This window comes from Paramisgurnus dabryanus, chromosome 14 (genome assembly GCF_030506205.2).
Source record: "Paramisgurnus dabryanus chromosome 14, PD_genome_1.1, whole genome shotgun sequence".
In the NCBI taxonomy this organism is placed as follows: domain Eukaryota; kingdom Metazoa; phylum Chordata; class Actinopteri; order Cypriniformes; family Cobitidae; genus Paramisgurnus; species Paramisgurnus dabryanus.
In genome coordinates, this window is record NC_133350.1 from 6,667,468 (window position 1) to 6,684,684 (window position 17,217).

The 17,217-nt window shown below is 39.8% G+C and overlaps 2 protein-coding genes across 17 annotated transcripts in view; one reads left to right on the forward strand and one right to left on the reverse strand.

Annotated features, from left to right (window-relative positions):
* The window catches only part of cacna1ab (calcium channel, voltage-dependent, P/Q type, alpha 1A subunit, b), a 164,723-nt gene extending 154,040 nt beyond the window's left edge, over positions 1-10,683 (forward strand). For 15 of the 16 annotated variants that reach the window (XM_073811804.1, XM_073811812.1, XM_073811809.1 and 12 more), the window contains 2 exons: positions 1-47; positions 4,307-10,683. The exon at positions 1-47 is cut by the window's left edge and continues 174 nt beyond it. In XM_073811804.1, the coding sequence (XP_073667905.1) occupies positions 1-47; positions 4,307-4,960 (701 nt within the window). In that variant the 3' untranslated portion in view covers positions 4,961-10,683. The remainder of the gene's footprint in view (positions 48-4,306) is intronic. The other variant, XM_073811818.1, reaches the window with a different exon arrangement.
* A 5,129-nt stretch (positions 10,684-15,812) lies between these two features.
* Positions 15,813-16,902, reverse strand: ier2b (immediate early response 2b). Its single transcript, XM_065241051.2, has one exon. It carries the CDS (start codon positions 16,795-16,797, stop codon positions 16,303-16,305), a length of 495 nt encoding a protein of 164 aa, XP_065097123.1. The 5' UTR covers positions 16,798-16,902; the 3' UTR covers positions 15,813-16,302.
* Between the last annotated feature and the right edge of the window lie 315 nt (positions 16,903-17,217).

Consider the following 17,217-nt stretch of genomic DNA (forward strand, 5'->3'; position numbering starts at 1 on the left):
ATCGCCACTGGTCTCGCTCGCCGAGTGAGGGGAGAGGGCACAGACAGGTGGGGCACACACACGTACACTGAAATAACAAAATTATATTTCACACAAACTGTATTTGAAGTTTTATGATTTAGGAGGATCTCTCGATGCTGGATTATTTTCAACTTAACGTCTCTGTACCATGTGTGCACCAAGTTTGCATAAACAGGAAACATCCCAGATAGCATGCAAACCATTGAAACAATGTTAAAAACAGTTGATTTGTCAATGTTAACTGCATTGAATCAATATCAGGTTTGCACCCTCCGTTAATATTGAAAAAATATTGAAATTTCAACAAATCACCATTATTGTGATCAGTGTTTGCTTTAGTTGGGTCATTGACTCTTGATATTCACTAAGTTAAATATTTATTTTCTTTTTTGGTGTTTGTATATGTTTATGTAGAAACGCATGTGCATTGGAAAAGAAAGATACGTTTCAAAGTTAAGTTGAAACTGATTGTTTTTGTGAAGATGTCAAGATGATATAAAATTAAGCAACTTTATAAGATTATGTTGATCCATTTTTGACCATTATACTTGTTCTGGTTTGTAAATCCACTGTGACCAGACAAACAGAAAAAATGCTGACACATTCAGATATCATTACTCATCCTACAAATCTCAACAATGGTGACAATCGTCAAACAAATTCAGATAAAATGATCAACTGCAATGCATGCTGGGAGTTATAAATTAGTTTAGTACTACGATGATACCCAGCATGCATTGCAGCATGAAGCTTTCTTTTGTTGATCGTCACCATTGATGAGATTCATAGACCGATTCATGATGTCAGAGATCGATTCAGTAGTTTTACTTTTTAAAAGTGTTTTTATAATCCTCAAAATAACAGATCTGACAATGTCTCCAACTAGTACTGTAATGTCCAGTTCTTACACATCTTTAACTGTATTTTACTAATATTATTTAGGTACATCTACAATAATTAAACTGCTTGATAACATTAGATCTTTGATTACTTTGCAATAGCAGATGTATTTTAAAACACTGCTTCAACAGGCAAAGAAAACTTAGGATTAAAACACAAGAGTAAAGGGCCCAACTAAAGCAATCACTGATCACGGTAATGGTGATTTGTTGAAATTTCAATATTTTTTCAATAGTAATGGAGGGTGCAAACGTGATATTGATTCAATGGTATTAACATTGACAAAACAACGATTTTTATCATTGTTTCAATGGTTGCATGCTATCTGGGATGTTTACAGTTCATTTTATTAGACTTACAGTTTTTACGGAGTTATAATAGCTCAATTGGAAGAGTATTGCCCTAACAGCGCAAAAGGTTTGATTCCAAGGAATCATGTAAACCATGATTGCACTGTACTGTAAGTCACTATGGATAAAATCAGCTGCCAAATGCATATATGTAAACATTACAATGCATTTACAATAATGTAAATACTTAGCAGTATCTGCTAGCACCACAAATGAACAAAAGGACAAGTATCTTATTCTTATTTGTTGGTATAAACTCAAGGATGTTTAAAATTTATTTGTGGAAATTGCGTGTCACAGATGCAGTCACAGGCCTTAAGTTGAAAATAACCTAGAATATTTCTTAAAGGGACACTCCACTTTTTTTGAAATATAAACATTTTCCAGCTCCCCTAGTGTTAAACATTTGATTCTTACCATTTTGGAATCCATTAAGCTGATCTCTGTGTCTGACGCTAGCACTTTTAGCATAGCTTAGCATAATCCATTGAATCTGATTAGACCATTATCATCGCGCAAAAAAATAACCAAGTTTTGATATTTTTCCTATTTAAAACTTGACTCTTCTGTAGTTACATTGTTTACTAGGGCCGACGGAAAATTTAAAGTTGCGATTTTCTAGGCAGATATGGCTAGGAACTATAATCTCAAACTGGCCTAATAATCAAGGACTTTTCTGCTGTAAAATGGCTGCAGCAGGCGTATTGATATTACGCACTGCCCGACAATAGTAGCCTTGGATACTTTCAATGTCAGGGGACTATATTCGGGCTGAGCGTAATTTCACTATGCCTGCTGCAGCCATGTTACATCAACAAAGTCCTTGATTATTACACCAGAATGAAAGTATAGTTGCTAACCATATCTGGCTAGAAAATCGCAACTTTTAATTTTCCGTCAGTCTTAGTACACGATGTAACTACAGAAGAGTCAAGTTTTAAATAGGAAAATATTTGAAACTCTTTAGTTATTTTTTGCCTGATGCTAATGGTCTAATCAGATTCAATGGATTGTGCTAAGCTATGCTAAAATCGCTAGCGCCAGACCCGGAGATCAGCTGAATGGATTCCAAAACGGCAAAAATCAAATGTTTAACTCTAGGGGAGCTGGAAAATGAGCCTATTTTCAAAAAAAGTGGAATGTCCGTTTAATCTTCCCAGCAGACAAAAACCGAGACGGCTAACTATAGACTGTTTTAGCAGTAACAACATAAACAAACATCTTTCCTGGAACAAATATAACTTCCGGTAAACTTCTGCAAAGAATCATTAACAATAGAGTCATTTTAGAGTAGTTTATTTTTGATAATGAGCTTAATAAATATAGATGTAGATTGCCATAGTTTAAATCATAGCTAAAGCATAACAAAAAATACACTGAGCTAACGCTACTGTGTAAAATTAATGTATACAATGTTAACTACAGATTGGCTGCCAAACCTCCCTTCACATAGCTGTGATCCATGATCGCCGTCTCCCCTCGCCTTTAGGAAACCAAAACATTTGTTTTTTTTTCAACAAGATATTTGTTCCACTAGCCAGACCATTAAACAGAGACTGGAAGTTAAGTTCCGTCCAAACGCGTACCCACGACAACGCATCTCCGTCCAATGACCCAATATAGTCCAGCTATGAGTAATCCACTTCTACCATAAATAACCTTGAATTTGGTTACATGCCGTTTTTGCCAAAATAACTTGTAGATGTGCGATATTCCATCATGTAAGCAAAGTCAACAAGTGTTCAAGGTGTTTACTTTTATTTCTTTTACATTTTGTAAAAGTATATGCATCGTCTAATTTTAGGCTATGGTTAGACGTCTATTAGACTTTCACTGGCAGCCCAAATTATGCTTTGTTTTAGCCAAAATTGCTTGCTGGGATGCAGTGTCCAATGCAATACAATCAAATTGGTCCCATCTATGCAAAACAAGAGTGCAGGGAACTAGGGCTAGGTGATAGAACTATATTGAGATGTACCGTCGATACATCTTTGCCGACAACGATAGGGGGGGAACCGTTCGAAATGGCGCCTGTTAATGCATTGCTAAAGCTGCATTGGACTACATTACGGCTGCGTCCGAAAACTAAGGCAGTGACTTGTTGCCTCACTGCCTCATGAGGCAATGACTTTGGAGGCATGAAGGCAGGTAAGAGAAACGCTTTCAGACACACTTCAAAGGCAGCGTGTTTAAAATATAAACAGAGAGCGCCTTTGAAAATAGAAATGCTAGAAATGCTATTCAAAGGTGTAAAAAGTGAAAATATAAATTTATTTACACTAAATTTATGCCCCAGCCGCTTTCTTGGCCGCCATTTTTTCGAACTCAGACAGGCTCGACCAATCACATTCCCCATGCGTGCACATGCATAGAATTGTGTGACAAGATCTCAGGAGTCAGGAAGTAAACCTAACATTGGAATCGGCCATTCCTTGATGCCTTCCTGCCTTGGAAAGCTACCGCAGAATGCTGCAATTTAGAGTTTTTGGACGCAGCCTACATCGCCCTTTCTAGATCTTAAACAGCTTTTGCGTAGCTTTTGAAACACATCTTCCATAAGGAGTCTGAGGGATGAAACCATGTACCTGGAAAGATGTATCTGCATTACACAGGTGTTGTGTCCGTACGGGAACACTATAGGCAGACAGCATCTGCTCACTTGTCATTTTACTCTGACTGCTTACTGAAATCAGTTTCTCTTTTTGTTATTCTTTTGTTTATCTTCTTTTATCACTGTCCATTTTTCTCGATGTGTCTTGTGGCTTCTCTGTGTCTGCTGTTTTGCCTCATTGCCGGTTTATTTCTTTACGGTTTTATTGATGTTGTTGTTTCCACACACCTTCTCTCTCTCCCTCTCCTTCTCCCTCTCTCTCTCTCCCTTTCTCCGTTTCTCTCTTTCTCTCTCTCTCTCTCTTTCCCTTTTCCCTTTTCCCTCTCCTCCTTATCCTCCACCTCTTGCCGGTGTGTGCTCTCTCTTTTGTTTGACGTTAATTTTGTGGTGTTTTTTTATTTGCCTTGTTTTAATTTTCATGTAGGGCAGTAGTTCAGTGAGCGGAAGTCCCGTTCCTTCGACGTCGGGGACCAGCACCCCCCGGCGCGGCCGTCGCCAGCTGCCCCAGACCCCATCTACACCACGCCCTCACGTCACCTACTCCCCAGCTGTCCGCAAGCCCCTGTACGGCTCCCCGGGACAGGGACGACTCCGCTCCCCATCTCCGAGACACTTCTCTCCACCGGGTCACGAACCGCCGTACCACCGACCACCCTCCCGCCACGGCTCACCGCATCACGGGTCGCCCAGGTCACCGCGACACGCATCCCCTCGCTCCCCCAGGCACGCGTCACCTAGATCCCCGCGCCACGGCCGCTGGGGCCCACCGCCGGACAGCCTGGAAGGTGATGGACCGTTCTATGATCGGGACTTTGAATACGAACGCCACCACGAGCCACCCGCCTACGAGCAGAGTTTATCACAGGGCAACCCTCATCCACACCCTCGCTCACCAAGGACTGCTCGTCACGGGCCTCCCTCTCACCCGCGCCGTATGCCTAACGGCTACCGCTCCTCCTCGCCCTCCCCGCACCGGCGCGGCCCCCACCCAGGCCCACACCGGCCGCCACATGGCCGTGGGCCCCGGAAGGGGTTGCACGAACCCTATAGCGAGACGGACGAGGATGATTGGTGTTAGCGCACAGGGTGACCGGAAGGGGGCGCCGCTCACCGTATGCCAACTCACATCGAGATGTTTATGCACAGCATCAGGGAGAGGGGGGGTGGAGGGGGAAATAGAGGACAGTAAAAACACACTAATCACATGGATGGATGACGTGTGTGACACTGTGAGACTCTTAACCGTGGGGTTGTGGAGGTGAAGGCTCTAACTACAGCACCCCTACTTCCTCTCTCTCTCCCTATTGCTTTCTCCTGCTCTCTGGACTGCATTTCCCATGATGCTCAGCATGCAAGGGAATGTTTATGGGGGCATACGAGAAATTCGGTGGGGTGGGGCAGATCGTGGTGTCTTGATGGACTAAGCTTTAAAGATCAGTGTTGCTGTTTTTCAAGGCTCCCCCCAGACTGTGCAAGACCAATGCGATTTTCGCTGATGGAAATAAAGAGGAGCCGAAATAACCTCCTCTCCGTTGATCAAAAAAAAGGAATTTTAAAAACCAAGCCAGAACCCTGTTTTTCCTAACATCTATGCCTCTTGAAAAGACCCAGAATAGACCCAAATAAGAGACTTTAAAAGAAAAAGCAAGTGCTCTTGTAAATGAGAGCTCTACCTACTGCAAAACCAGCCCCATGTGCTGGCTGATATCGATGAGTTTTATCATCTACGTTTACTGTTACCAACTCAAGATGCTGAGTGACCTCATCACCTGGGGGAGGGGTTAACCGTAAAGAGGCGTGACGTATAAAAGGACCCAGTGCAGGCAAGAGGAGGCGGTGGGCGTGGTGTATCAAAACCCCGCCCACAAACTGCCACTCAGTCCTGTCGAGGAAGATACAGCGAAAGATGAGGGAGGCACGGACAATTTCCTCTTCAGAATGTCTTCAATTGATTAATTCTTCTTTTTGAACATTTGGAGCTTGGTTATTCTGTTGCATTTGCTCAGCTTTCTTTGATATTTTTGGACTAAATCTGATGGAAACTTGCATGATTGATTTAAAAAAATATATATACATATATAAATATATATATATATCAGACAGAAGATTTACTGTGGGAATGGGGGGGTGATAGCTCTCTTTTTTTCCATTACGTTGGAGGAAGTTCTTTCTCTCGGTTTCTCCCTGTTGCTCCTGCCGTGTCTGTAGATCTTTATGTGCAGACGGAGTTTCTAGATGTAGGAAGACCTTTCTAGGTAGAGACACAAATCTGAAGATATTTTCTATGTTCTGTCCTGACTGAGGATCCCAGATAATGCTCTGCACTGTTTATTATTACCTTGGATTGCACTACAAACGAGCCTGAATTGTCGAACCTCCCTTGTTACGGCTCTGTCGGCCATGGCTGCGAACAGAGAGAGAACCAGGGGGAGAGAAACTCTTCTTTCTAAAGGCTTAATTTACTATTGTCAGTAACAATAGTCGTATAATGATGAAAAATCCTAATGCAATTGATGAAGATGATAAGTGATGCTGATGAAGATAGAGGTGGTCATGTGACTTTGTCGTCTTGTTTTTGAAAGTTTTGTCTATTGTGGCCAACTCTATTTTTATTTTTATTTTGGTTCTTTTCAACACTGGTTGAAGTTTAAAAATGGGTGCGTTCCCAACAGCATCCTGAAGTTTACTTACTTGTGACCTCGGCTTAGCAGAATATTCCTATCTGTGGTAAATTGTTGTTTGGGTCGGAACGTTTAAAAAGATGAGAGTTGGGCCATTCAGGAGACCCTCGGACCGTTTTTGTATCGAGTTTTGTTACGTAACGACAAACTGGCACTGAAAATCAGGGTTCATTTCATTTTCTTTTTTTAACAGTCTAGACAAGAGCAGTTTTATTGAGGGTCGGTTTACCCCCTGAATTATAATTTCACAGACGTAGAGTTAGTGCAAAGTAGTATTTTGGGTGATGTTGTTTACTCTTTGTCCACTATGTGGTGCTGTTGCGCAGCTTTAGCCTGGCTAGACTACAGACAAAAGCAGTCCCTTATGAAAAAGGGCGCTGTTACTTTTTGCAAAGCGTCCTGAAACAGAGGGCGCTATCACGTCTGTCCCGAAAGGTCATGTAGCGGGTTAAGGGATGTCCGTCAAAGCTTGCGTTTGACAGTAGTTTTTTTGAGAAGTTTGACCTGAGGTCTAGGTAGTGTATCTTTGATAAGTAACTGGAAATGTTGTTTTGACCCTGCCTTCCTGTTCCCTACCATGGGCAACTTGTATGTCTTTGGCTGCCTGCTCAATCTGAGACCCTCCTCCCCTTTCTGCTCAGGATACAATACAGCCAAACGTATTTCTCACGGGGGTGTAGAGGTGCTGCCTGTTCAGCTTTCCCTATACTGTCCAACTGACAAACCCATCCCAGAAAAGTTTTGAAGGACCACTTCATTCATAAATCCCCTGTTACAGGTTTCTGTATGTCAATGTAGATGACTTCAAGCAGATCTCATTTATTTTTATTTAAAAAATTAGCTTTTATGGAGAAATGCAAATATACATCTTGAAAGTATTTAATTAGAAATGTCCGAGCTTAGTTTAAGGTGCTGTTGAGATCTTTTCTGAAACTCTAAAGGAGACACAAGAAAGATTTTTTTTCTTCAAGCATCTCTATTTACTCTCCATTCAGTCTGTTTAGGAGAAACTATTAGATAGTTTAAGATCAGACATTCATTTGACATAAAACAGCATAAAAATATTCTCTAGATTTTTACAAAAACTACATCCACCCCATCAAGTCAGTTGGGCAGTGCTGTTTCCATGCATGTTTTACTACTGTTTTGTCCCAGAATCTGATTAAATCCCCAACACAGGGGCTCTGAATTTTACACCTTTTTTAAACGGTTTGCCAAAACATATTTAAGAACTTAAGGGAGGAAACCACTGTTCCGTTATCTTGGTGTCGATGTTTGGCCCACATTTATCCGCAGCAGGCCCCCGGTTTGCCCCTGGTTTGATGCCCATGGGTCCAGATGAACCTGCAGAGCCACAGTGCCTTCTGTTCTGGTGTCGCACACTAACCCGTCCCCTGCCTCTCGTACCCCTGTCCCCTCTCTCTCTTTTCTCTCGTTTTTCTCTTCTCTCTCTCTCTCTCAATGTGATGGACTCAGTCACACTACGCCTTAACAAGTCCCCACGTCTGCGCTGTCTGCTGGGCTTTTTCAAGACAGGGAGGCACGGTTATACGATGGGGGGAATCCCGGTTACTCTGAGAGTAATGAGGGGAAATGACAAGCAAGTATTGTCAGGGTGTCCATCTTGGCTCTGTCTCTTTGCAATGCTTCCTCAAGCGGACAGCAGCCGTTTCTGATTCGTCTCACCCTGCTTGTTCAGAGAGTTGCATCGAATATCGAAGGGATTGTTGTACTTTCTCAGGTCTTTAGCAAAAGGACAGGAAGGCTTGTTTTTGTCAGGCATGAGCGATAGTTAGACCTTTTGCATGGTTAATATATCCCCATTCAGAGGTTCTCTTGGTCTTGTATTCTTTTTTGCCCAAAACACTTGAAAATCTGCTCCATTTTTGCTCAAGATCTATGATATGATTTTAACAATAGATGGCACATGGCAACAATTTTTAAGAGGTGCACCATTCTTTGGCTCTGCTTGTTCATCAGTTTCGGTTCTGACCCTCTTTTGCTCTCAGCTTCATTGCCTTTTTGGTTGTTTTTGACTCGCATGTGTTCATTTTCTGTGCCAACAGAAAACCGTTTTCTGTTTGCAACACTATCTAAAGTGAACCATCTCAAATGACATGTTTGCGTTCGAGCATGTGTTTTGTTTCGTCTTAATGAAGCAGCCTGTATTCTATTTGGTTTGTTTTACACAAAATAAGGGCTTTCCTACAACGGTCGAGTGCTGCCAAAACATGTCACCCTCTATGTAGCTACACCACTTCTCGTGGACTCCCTTTGTACAGAACAACATGTGTGTGCATGCTAATGTGTGAGGGGGGAACTGAAGTAACGGGAAGGGGATCGTTTTTTCCCGTACGTATGAGAGAAAGAACTTTAGGCACAGCCGTGCACAGGCATCGTGCATGCCAAAATAAGTAGTTATATAAATACGGGATATAAATCGTCATTTTGCAGTATTTCAGTGCTGGGTTTGCCAATCCATTTCTGCTCAGCATCTACCATAGCATATTTCATTATCACCTTCCCATGCCAAGATAAGGAGTTGTCATCCTCACATGGAGCGAAGATCAGAAGGGTTGGGTTCATCTGTGTGACAGTGGGGGAAAAGTCCTCTGCGAGCATGTATGCGTGTGCCTGCGAGCTGATTTGAAGGCAAATTGTTTTATAGTGCCTTACAATGAACAGTTCAAGATTTTCAATCGCAGTTATACGACCGCAGATACCAAGCCATGGCAAGGCAAAGAGGGTCAGTTGTTTAAATATCATCATGTTTGTACCTGTCTAACCATGTTAGTCCACCTTGTTTAGGTCATCAGTGATTTTGTTGGACCTATCACATCTCTATCTCTTCTGTAACTCTTGTATATCTCATTCATAAACTTCCTGCAGTATCCTGTGTGTCCATCTTCTTTTCTTAAGCTTTGCGTTGTTTCTTTATGTTTGAATTTCTCATCCAAATCCTATTGTTCTTTATTCATGTCAAGATTTCATACACGTCTGATCTGCTAGATTTATGAGATTTATTCTAACAAAGTATCTAAAAATAGTATTATTTTCCTATGAAAAGCTTTAATGGTAAAATAATAATGCTTAACGACTAAATAAATGACACATACACATCAATACATACTACACATTTAATTGCACCTAAAAGAATATGTAGCAGTTCACGAAATACTAAAAAACAATGAGTCTTGCGGTCCTTTAAACAGGAAGTGGATCGCGAGACAGGAAGTGGATCTCGCTGTCGTCAGCAGTAGCGTGTTTTTACGGCACTTGTTGTTTGTGTCAAAGGGGAAATAAGCGTGTGCGAATGTGTGAGTACTGTATGTGGGAAGTAACTGCAAGTGTGCAGCCACTGTCACCCATGACACCCATAAACCCATCCCATCTTTCCTTAATTACCCATTATTCCACCCGTCATTCACACACTACTAACCTGAACCATTTAGAAGCAAAAGAGGAGGTTTATAGAGAAAAAAAAATGGCCATGAAATAGAGAGGTATTTAATTACTGATTTGCATGTGCGATGTGCATGCCACTATGTGGGTTAACAAGTCAACTTCAGGAATTATAAAATATAAAAAGAAATATAAAGAAAAGAGTATATATGTATAAATATATAAATATAGATAGATGTTTTTATGAGCAACGTGTTACTTTTTTCTTCTATTTTTAAAAACAGAAAAGACAAAAAAGAGTGACGAGAGGAAAAAAATACAAGAGATATTAAATCAGTGATGAATAAAAATCATCGAATGTTTGTTTCTATTGCCAACTGTTCTCTAGAATCATGAGTGAGGTGAGCACACGACATGCTGTGGAAATGTATTACAGAATTTTTTAAAAAATTGAAAAGATATCCAGTAGCTCTCGGTTGTGAGAAACTGCACATCGATCTGATTAAAAAGAATTCCAAAACCCTTTTGCTGATGTTGAACTGTGAAAGAGGCTGCCTGAACCTGGTGATGTTACACATTTATTCTGGCTATGAAAAAATCCCCTTTTTCTCTTCCTCTATCTCTCTGTCTCTCTGCTATTTCTACCAGTGCATTTTGTAATTCCAAACAGAACTCTTCCTAAAGAACCTGAATAAAAAACAGAGAGAATGCATTCTAACTGCGCATTTACAATCTCTTGCTTTCAGATTCACTGTTTGTATGTGTGTGTCCAGGTTTTACACAACACTTTTGTAAACATTTGTAAAAAACTATCTCTATAATATAAGTTAACACTTACAAAAATCTAAATTAAGATTTATTCATGCTTTATGCTTTAGGTGGGACATATGACACCATGCATGGACAGCTGTTCAGGAAGTGATAATAGCTGAATGATTAAAGAATCTAAGCTGTTAACCTAATTGGTGAATCCCAGGTAAAGGTGTCTTAAGAAATGAAGACTTACTGACTGTACATCTAGACACATATTAAAGCTTTCTATGTAACAGTCACTATGAGGCCACCACTTCTTGTGTTAAATTTTTTTTTTTTTTTTAAATTAATGTTACATTTATGAAAAACAGTAAAAGACTAATTTTCAATATTAAAAAATACTTTATACAGTTTTATACAGTTCATTAGCACAAGAACAGGAGTTCTTCTTATAGTAAGTTCATTTTAGGTATGTAATTAAATTAGCATTTTTCTTGTGTTCAGGTTTAGTAATTTTACTTTCATGGCAATGTAAAAGTTATTATTCAGTACACTGTAAAAAGTAAAATTTGGATCAATAAAATGACTTAAATTGATAACGCCTTAAAATGTAAGTTTTTTTTAACCGAAATGTTCTTACTTTAAGTTCAAAGTTTTTAAATATTTAAAGGGACACTCCCCTTTCTTTAAAAATCCCCCCTCGCCTAGAGTTAAACATTTGATTCTTTCCGTTTTGGAATCCATTCAGCTGATCTCCGGGTCTGGCGCTAGCACTTTTAGCATAGCTTAGCATAATCCACACTGTAAAAAAAACTTTGCTGCCTTAAAATTTTTTGTTAAATCAACTCAGATTTACGAGTCATGTCAACAGAAATTAGTTGTCACAACTTATAAAATATAGTTGAGAAAAGTCAACTTAAATTTATTAGTTATAACAACTCACCTGTAGTTATAACAGCTCATCTCTAGTCAAGATAAATAATAGTAAGTTGAAATGACTTGTAAATCTGAGTTGATTCAACAAAAAAATTTAAGGCAGCAAAGTATTTTTTACAGTGCATTGAATGCGATTAGCCCATTAGCATCGCGCTCAAAAATGACCAAAGAGTTTTGATATTTTTCCTATTTAAAACTTTTCTGTAGTTACTTACATTGTGTACTAAGACCGACAGAAAAATTAAAAGATTGCGATTTTCTATTCAGATATGTCAGGAACTATACTCTCATTCTGGCGTAATAATCAAGGACTTTGCTGCCGTAACATGGCTGCAGGAAGCGCAATGATATTACACAGTGTCCGAAAACAGTCCCCTGCTATTGAAAGATACTAAGGGGACAATTTTCGGCTGCTGCGTAATATCATTGCATCTCCTGCAGCCATGTTACAACAGCAAAGTCCTTGATTTTTACGCTAGAATGAGAGTATAGTTCCTAGCCATATCTGTCTAGAAAATCTCAACTTTTATTTTTCCGTCGGTCTTAGTAGACGAAGTAACTACAGAAGAGTTTTATTTAAGAAAAATATAGAAACTTTTTGGTTATTTTTAGCGTGATGCTAATGGTCTAATCAGATTCAATGTATTGTGCTAAGCTATGCTAAAAGTGGTAGCACCAGACCCAGAAATCGGCTGTACCGTATCGTTCCAAAACCGTAAGAATCAAATGTTTAACTCTAGGGAGCTGGAAAATGAGCATATTAAAAAAAATGGAGTGTCCCTTTAAGTGTTGCCAATTTAAGTAATTTTTTAAAAATTTCACCTTAAAGTTGAATAACCTTAAAGGAATATTCAATTTTCTAAGAAAAATAGTCCAAAATATCCACTTTTAGGTCGTGATGCGTGATGTGACCCCACGCAATACATCATGACGTCAAGAGGTCACAGAAGACGAATGCGAAACTCCGCCCCAGTGTTTACAAATGTGTTGAAAGAGGACCGTTCCTATGTTGTTGTATGTCAACTGATACTAATTAATGTTTTTGTGTCAGTTTATTGTTTACAATGGTCTGCAAATTTGCGTTTTATATATGTAACACGTGACCTCCCTACGTCACTACGCATTTACGTTAGGTTGCGCTGGATCAGACCTAGACGAAAAGTTGTGGTTTAAAAGAGCATATTTTTTATTTTTCTTGTCAAAAATGACAATCGTTTCTCTAGATAAGACCCTTATGCCTCGTTTGGGATCGTTTATAGACCTTTGAAACTCCGTTAAAAAAAAAGTGTTAAGTGTTGAGTTAAGTATTAAATGTTGGGGTCTTTTAAAGTCCATTAAAATTAGAAAAATCCTGCAATGTTTTCCTCAAAAAACATAATTTCTTCTCAACTAAACAAAGAAAGACATCAACATTTTGGATGACATGGTGGTGAGTAAATTATCTGGATTTTTCTTTTAAGAAAATTGAATATTCCTTTAAGATTCTAGGCATTACAAACTGAACTAATTTTAAAGTTGATTCAACTTTTACTTTTCCAGGTGTAAATAAAAAGCCTAATTTTCACAAATGTCTATTTAGTAATTTCATTGGTATTTAACAAATGTCATTGTTTTTTACTGCAAAACCCTCTAAGTGCATGCAAGCTTAGACATTGTAAACAGTTGCAAAAGTACTAAAGATGCAACTAAACATGGCAAATGATGAAAGTCAGAATGTAAAAATGAAGAAACTGAACCACACATTAAGAGGCGCTGTGATTCATGTCTCTACCAAATTCGGGTTGTATTGAGGTCCAAGTACTCACACAAGATTGAAGATGGTCATTTCGCAACTCGTCATTCATTCAAATCATCTTCCATCCACTTGGAGGACTTGCTGAAAAATCGCTGTGGCGTTTAGCAGATTCTGCCAACAAAGCAGTATTTCTGAATGGCCTGAGGCCAGAATTAAGCAGATTTGAAGCAAAGTTATTTAATGAATGTTTGATGACCTACAAAAGGAAAAGACCTTTACTCGCTAAAAACTATGAAATAGGGTGCATCCCAATTCAGGGCCTGCGGCCTTCCAAGGCCATATTAGAAGGCAAATGACGTCACCGGTCCGTTACAATGGCTGTCCCAATTAGGCTCCTTCACATACAAGCCTCCAAATTTTCCCCTTGGCTATTCCAAGATTCAATGCGTGCCCGTGAGGTCTGGGTATTTTGAAATAAACATTAAATAAAAGTGTATATTTAGCAAATTATGGGTCTTTGTGACTGTTTTACTATTAAAAATGATGTTTTAATGATTTGAATTAATATTATTGTTGCAAAATTGTGTTTTATTTATATATTTCGGCTTTTAGAATATATATTCTATATTTCTGCGGTTGGTGAATTTTACATACTGTTGGATAGTTTAATTTGCATTGTTATATTTTCTAAAATAAAAATATCTGGCTCCATATTTATTTTTATAAGTCTGATAGGTCTTAGCTGTTGTGTCCCGCTGACAATAGTGGGCGAGAACAGCAAGTGACGCAACTCCCCCCGTAGGCTAGACCAGTGCTTCCCAATCCTGGTCCTTGAGGCCCCCCTCCCAGAAAGTTTTTTGATGTCTCCTTATTTAACACCTGATTTAACTCATCAGCTTGTTAGGGAGACATGTTTACCATTTTTAAAGTAGGCTGATAAGTTGAATCAGGTGTTTTAAATAAGGAGACATCTAAAACTTTCTGTCAGGGGGGCCTCGGGGACTAGGATTGGGAAGCACTGGGCTAGACCGTCTCATTTCAGTTCGTTTCGTGGCCAAAATATCGAGCCTTGCCTTCAAAGTCTGCGACCTTAAACGGATCCAGACCCTGAATTGGGATGCACCCATTGACTTAAGATACTTATCCACATAATAAAGGAGGTCTTGAATGTGCCAAAAATATCAATAACTCATTTTCGAAGTTGCATGCCTTTTGCCTTTGTAGGGCAGTATAGTAGGCTATGTGGTGAGAGCATTTGGTTAATATAACTATCTCCTTTTTTACGGAGGTGGCGTTTAGTGGCGGCTCCTCCTTTGTACTTCATAGATTAATTTTCCCTCCTCTGCTTTTGAGTCTCTTCAGAGTTGAAAGACCCACAGACCACCATGAAGGAAGTGGGCTTGTATCTGAAACCTGAGGTTACACTCTCTCACACATGACTATGTTTGCATAACAGACGGGTTTACTAGTATTTCATCTGAATTTCGGCTTCAGTAATTAACCTTAACATGAGTTTCAGTGATGAATCATCCTGGGTTATTATCTCACTGAGCTTTCCCAACCGAGGATTTAAAATGCTATCCACTTGAAAATAACACTTCCTTCCTGTCTCCTCAATGCACTCCTGGATAGGAAAACACCCACCTGGCAGTGACATGGAATTACAAGCACACCTAGATACAATGTGCTAAAGCAATGATTCATAGTTGATCATGCTTATCATTATATAAGGCCCATTCACAGTTTCACTTGCTTTTGTATCGCATTTAAAGTACCATTGAAAATCACAGATAAAGAGCTCCATATTAAAGTATTGGGCACAGTAAGACCCAAAGAACGACACACAACAACTGTATAAAGAAGAGATTAAAATTCAACTAAGCCCTGGACATTCTGGATTAATTATTTCTCACTGTACTCACTGAATTGAAGTCAGTTTTAAATTTTGCACCGCTGCTTTTAAGTATCCCTGTCCAGTAGCAAACCTGTCTATATGTGTTAAAAGGAAATAAGATTTTAATGATTCATCATCATGTTCAGGCAAGTCCTGCTGATTCACGAAGGGAAATTACACTTTTACTCTTGTATTTCCAGCTGTTGACTTTATCACCACCCACATGAAGAGGTCACCAAGGATGAGTTAGTTATCAGTGTATGATAAGTATTACAAATCCAATGACAAATGGTTATGAGTGAGCCAGAGTCACACATTACTAATGTGATCTTACGAAATCTCAACCCCTGTGGCTGTAAAGTTGTGTGGTGGTTGTGTGTAAATCCGTTGGTAATGGTTTTAGCAAATTTTAAGTCTTCAAACAATGTTTAGGATTAGTCCAAGATTAACTATGTAGGCTAATATAAACTAAAGCCATCCAGTGTTTATTCAAGAGCATGTGGTAAAATCACAGATCTGAACAACAGGCTGAGTTTTAAACATGGTGTTTTATTGCAAACAAACACAAACACCTTCAGGTCTATTATGTATATGAATCAACAAAAAAGTGCAATTGATTAGTGCAATGGTAAATCTGAACACATTTCAGCATTTAAGACAAACTGATAGTGTTTTAACATCATCACAATGCGCCATAAATAAGATGTGTTTCAGTTTACAGCAGTTCATACAGGTGTTCTTATTCAAGTTCATAAGCTGATGCATAAGTCTCTCCAAACCCACAAATGTGAGTCAACAGCTGCTATCCGAGACTCATTTGACTCATCTCACGGAACAATGAAGCAGCTCCTGGTTCCTCTGCCCTGTGATTCTTCTTCAGCAGCTCTCCTGTGTCATATGGCGAGCTGTGACGCACAGGTGCCGCTTCGCACGGGCTCCCATAACCGGTCAGTTCAGAACCAGTTAGTCCTGAAAAATCCCACCAAGGGACGCGGTGAATAATCCAAAGAGCGTATTGTTCAATACGCGGTAATGGCTCGATTCAACAGGAAGGCTGTCAGTCCATTGTTTGGTTTTAAAACCTCACTCTGAACATACTGCCTGTCCTCGTCCGTATCCATTCGCGCCTTCTTCAGAGGAAGAAAGTCAGGCTCGAGCGCCGTCTTACCGCGGCGCTTCCTGGAGTGCCGTTCAGATGTGTCTCGATTCTCCTTGTCCTCCTCCGAATTGTCTTTAGGTTCATGAGGGTTCACCTCCTTAGGGGTTACTGACAGTGGACAGTCGCTGACCGTGGCTTGGTCTTTAGTGTCCATCGGTTCCTCCGGGGCGCACGGAACAACCTGCTCGTCCTCCGATTGCCGGAGCTGAACGGCGGCGTGGTAAATGTCCCGGGCGGCCCTCATGGTCATGGAGAGCAGGAGACTCCGATGAAGTCTCAATCCCCCGCGCTGGGTCCGTGACGAATACAGTTTACTAATGGACACTGCCATAATTCTCTTGGCCTCGGCGTCCATGTTTCTTTAATATTCACAGTGTGTCGAAATAATTCAGTCTGTTATTTAAACTTGCTCTTTGAGGGATGTACTGTGCCCTCTCAGTGGATTGTCAAACTAAAACTTTTCTCAGGGTGAGGTTTTATGAGAGCTTGGGTGACGTAGCAAGTTTCCATTCCCCGAGCGTATAAACACGCCCCTCCCACCCTGTCAACGTACGTCATCATGCCACAGCGCTACTAAAGTATCTTAACAACATACTGTTTGTACACAGCAATTCCAACAATAAAAAAACCATTAGGACTGCTTCCGTGTGTGTCTTTTAATATATCTACATATAATAGCCTACCCTGGGCCCTATTAATGTTTTTCTATATCTTTTTTTGTTGAACTACAATAAATTTTTTTTTAAATATGTATGATGTCTGTAATGAATAAATA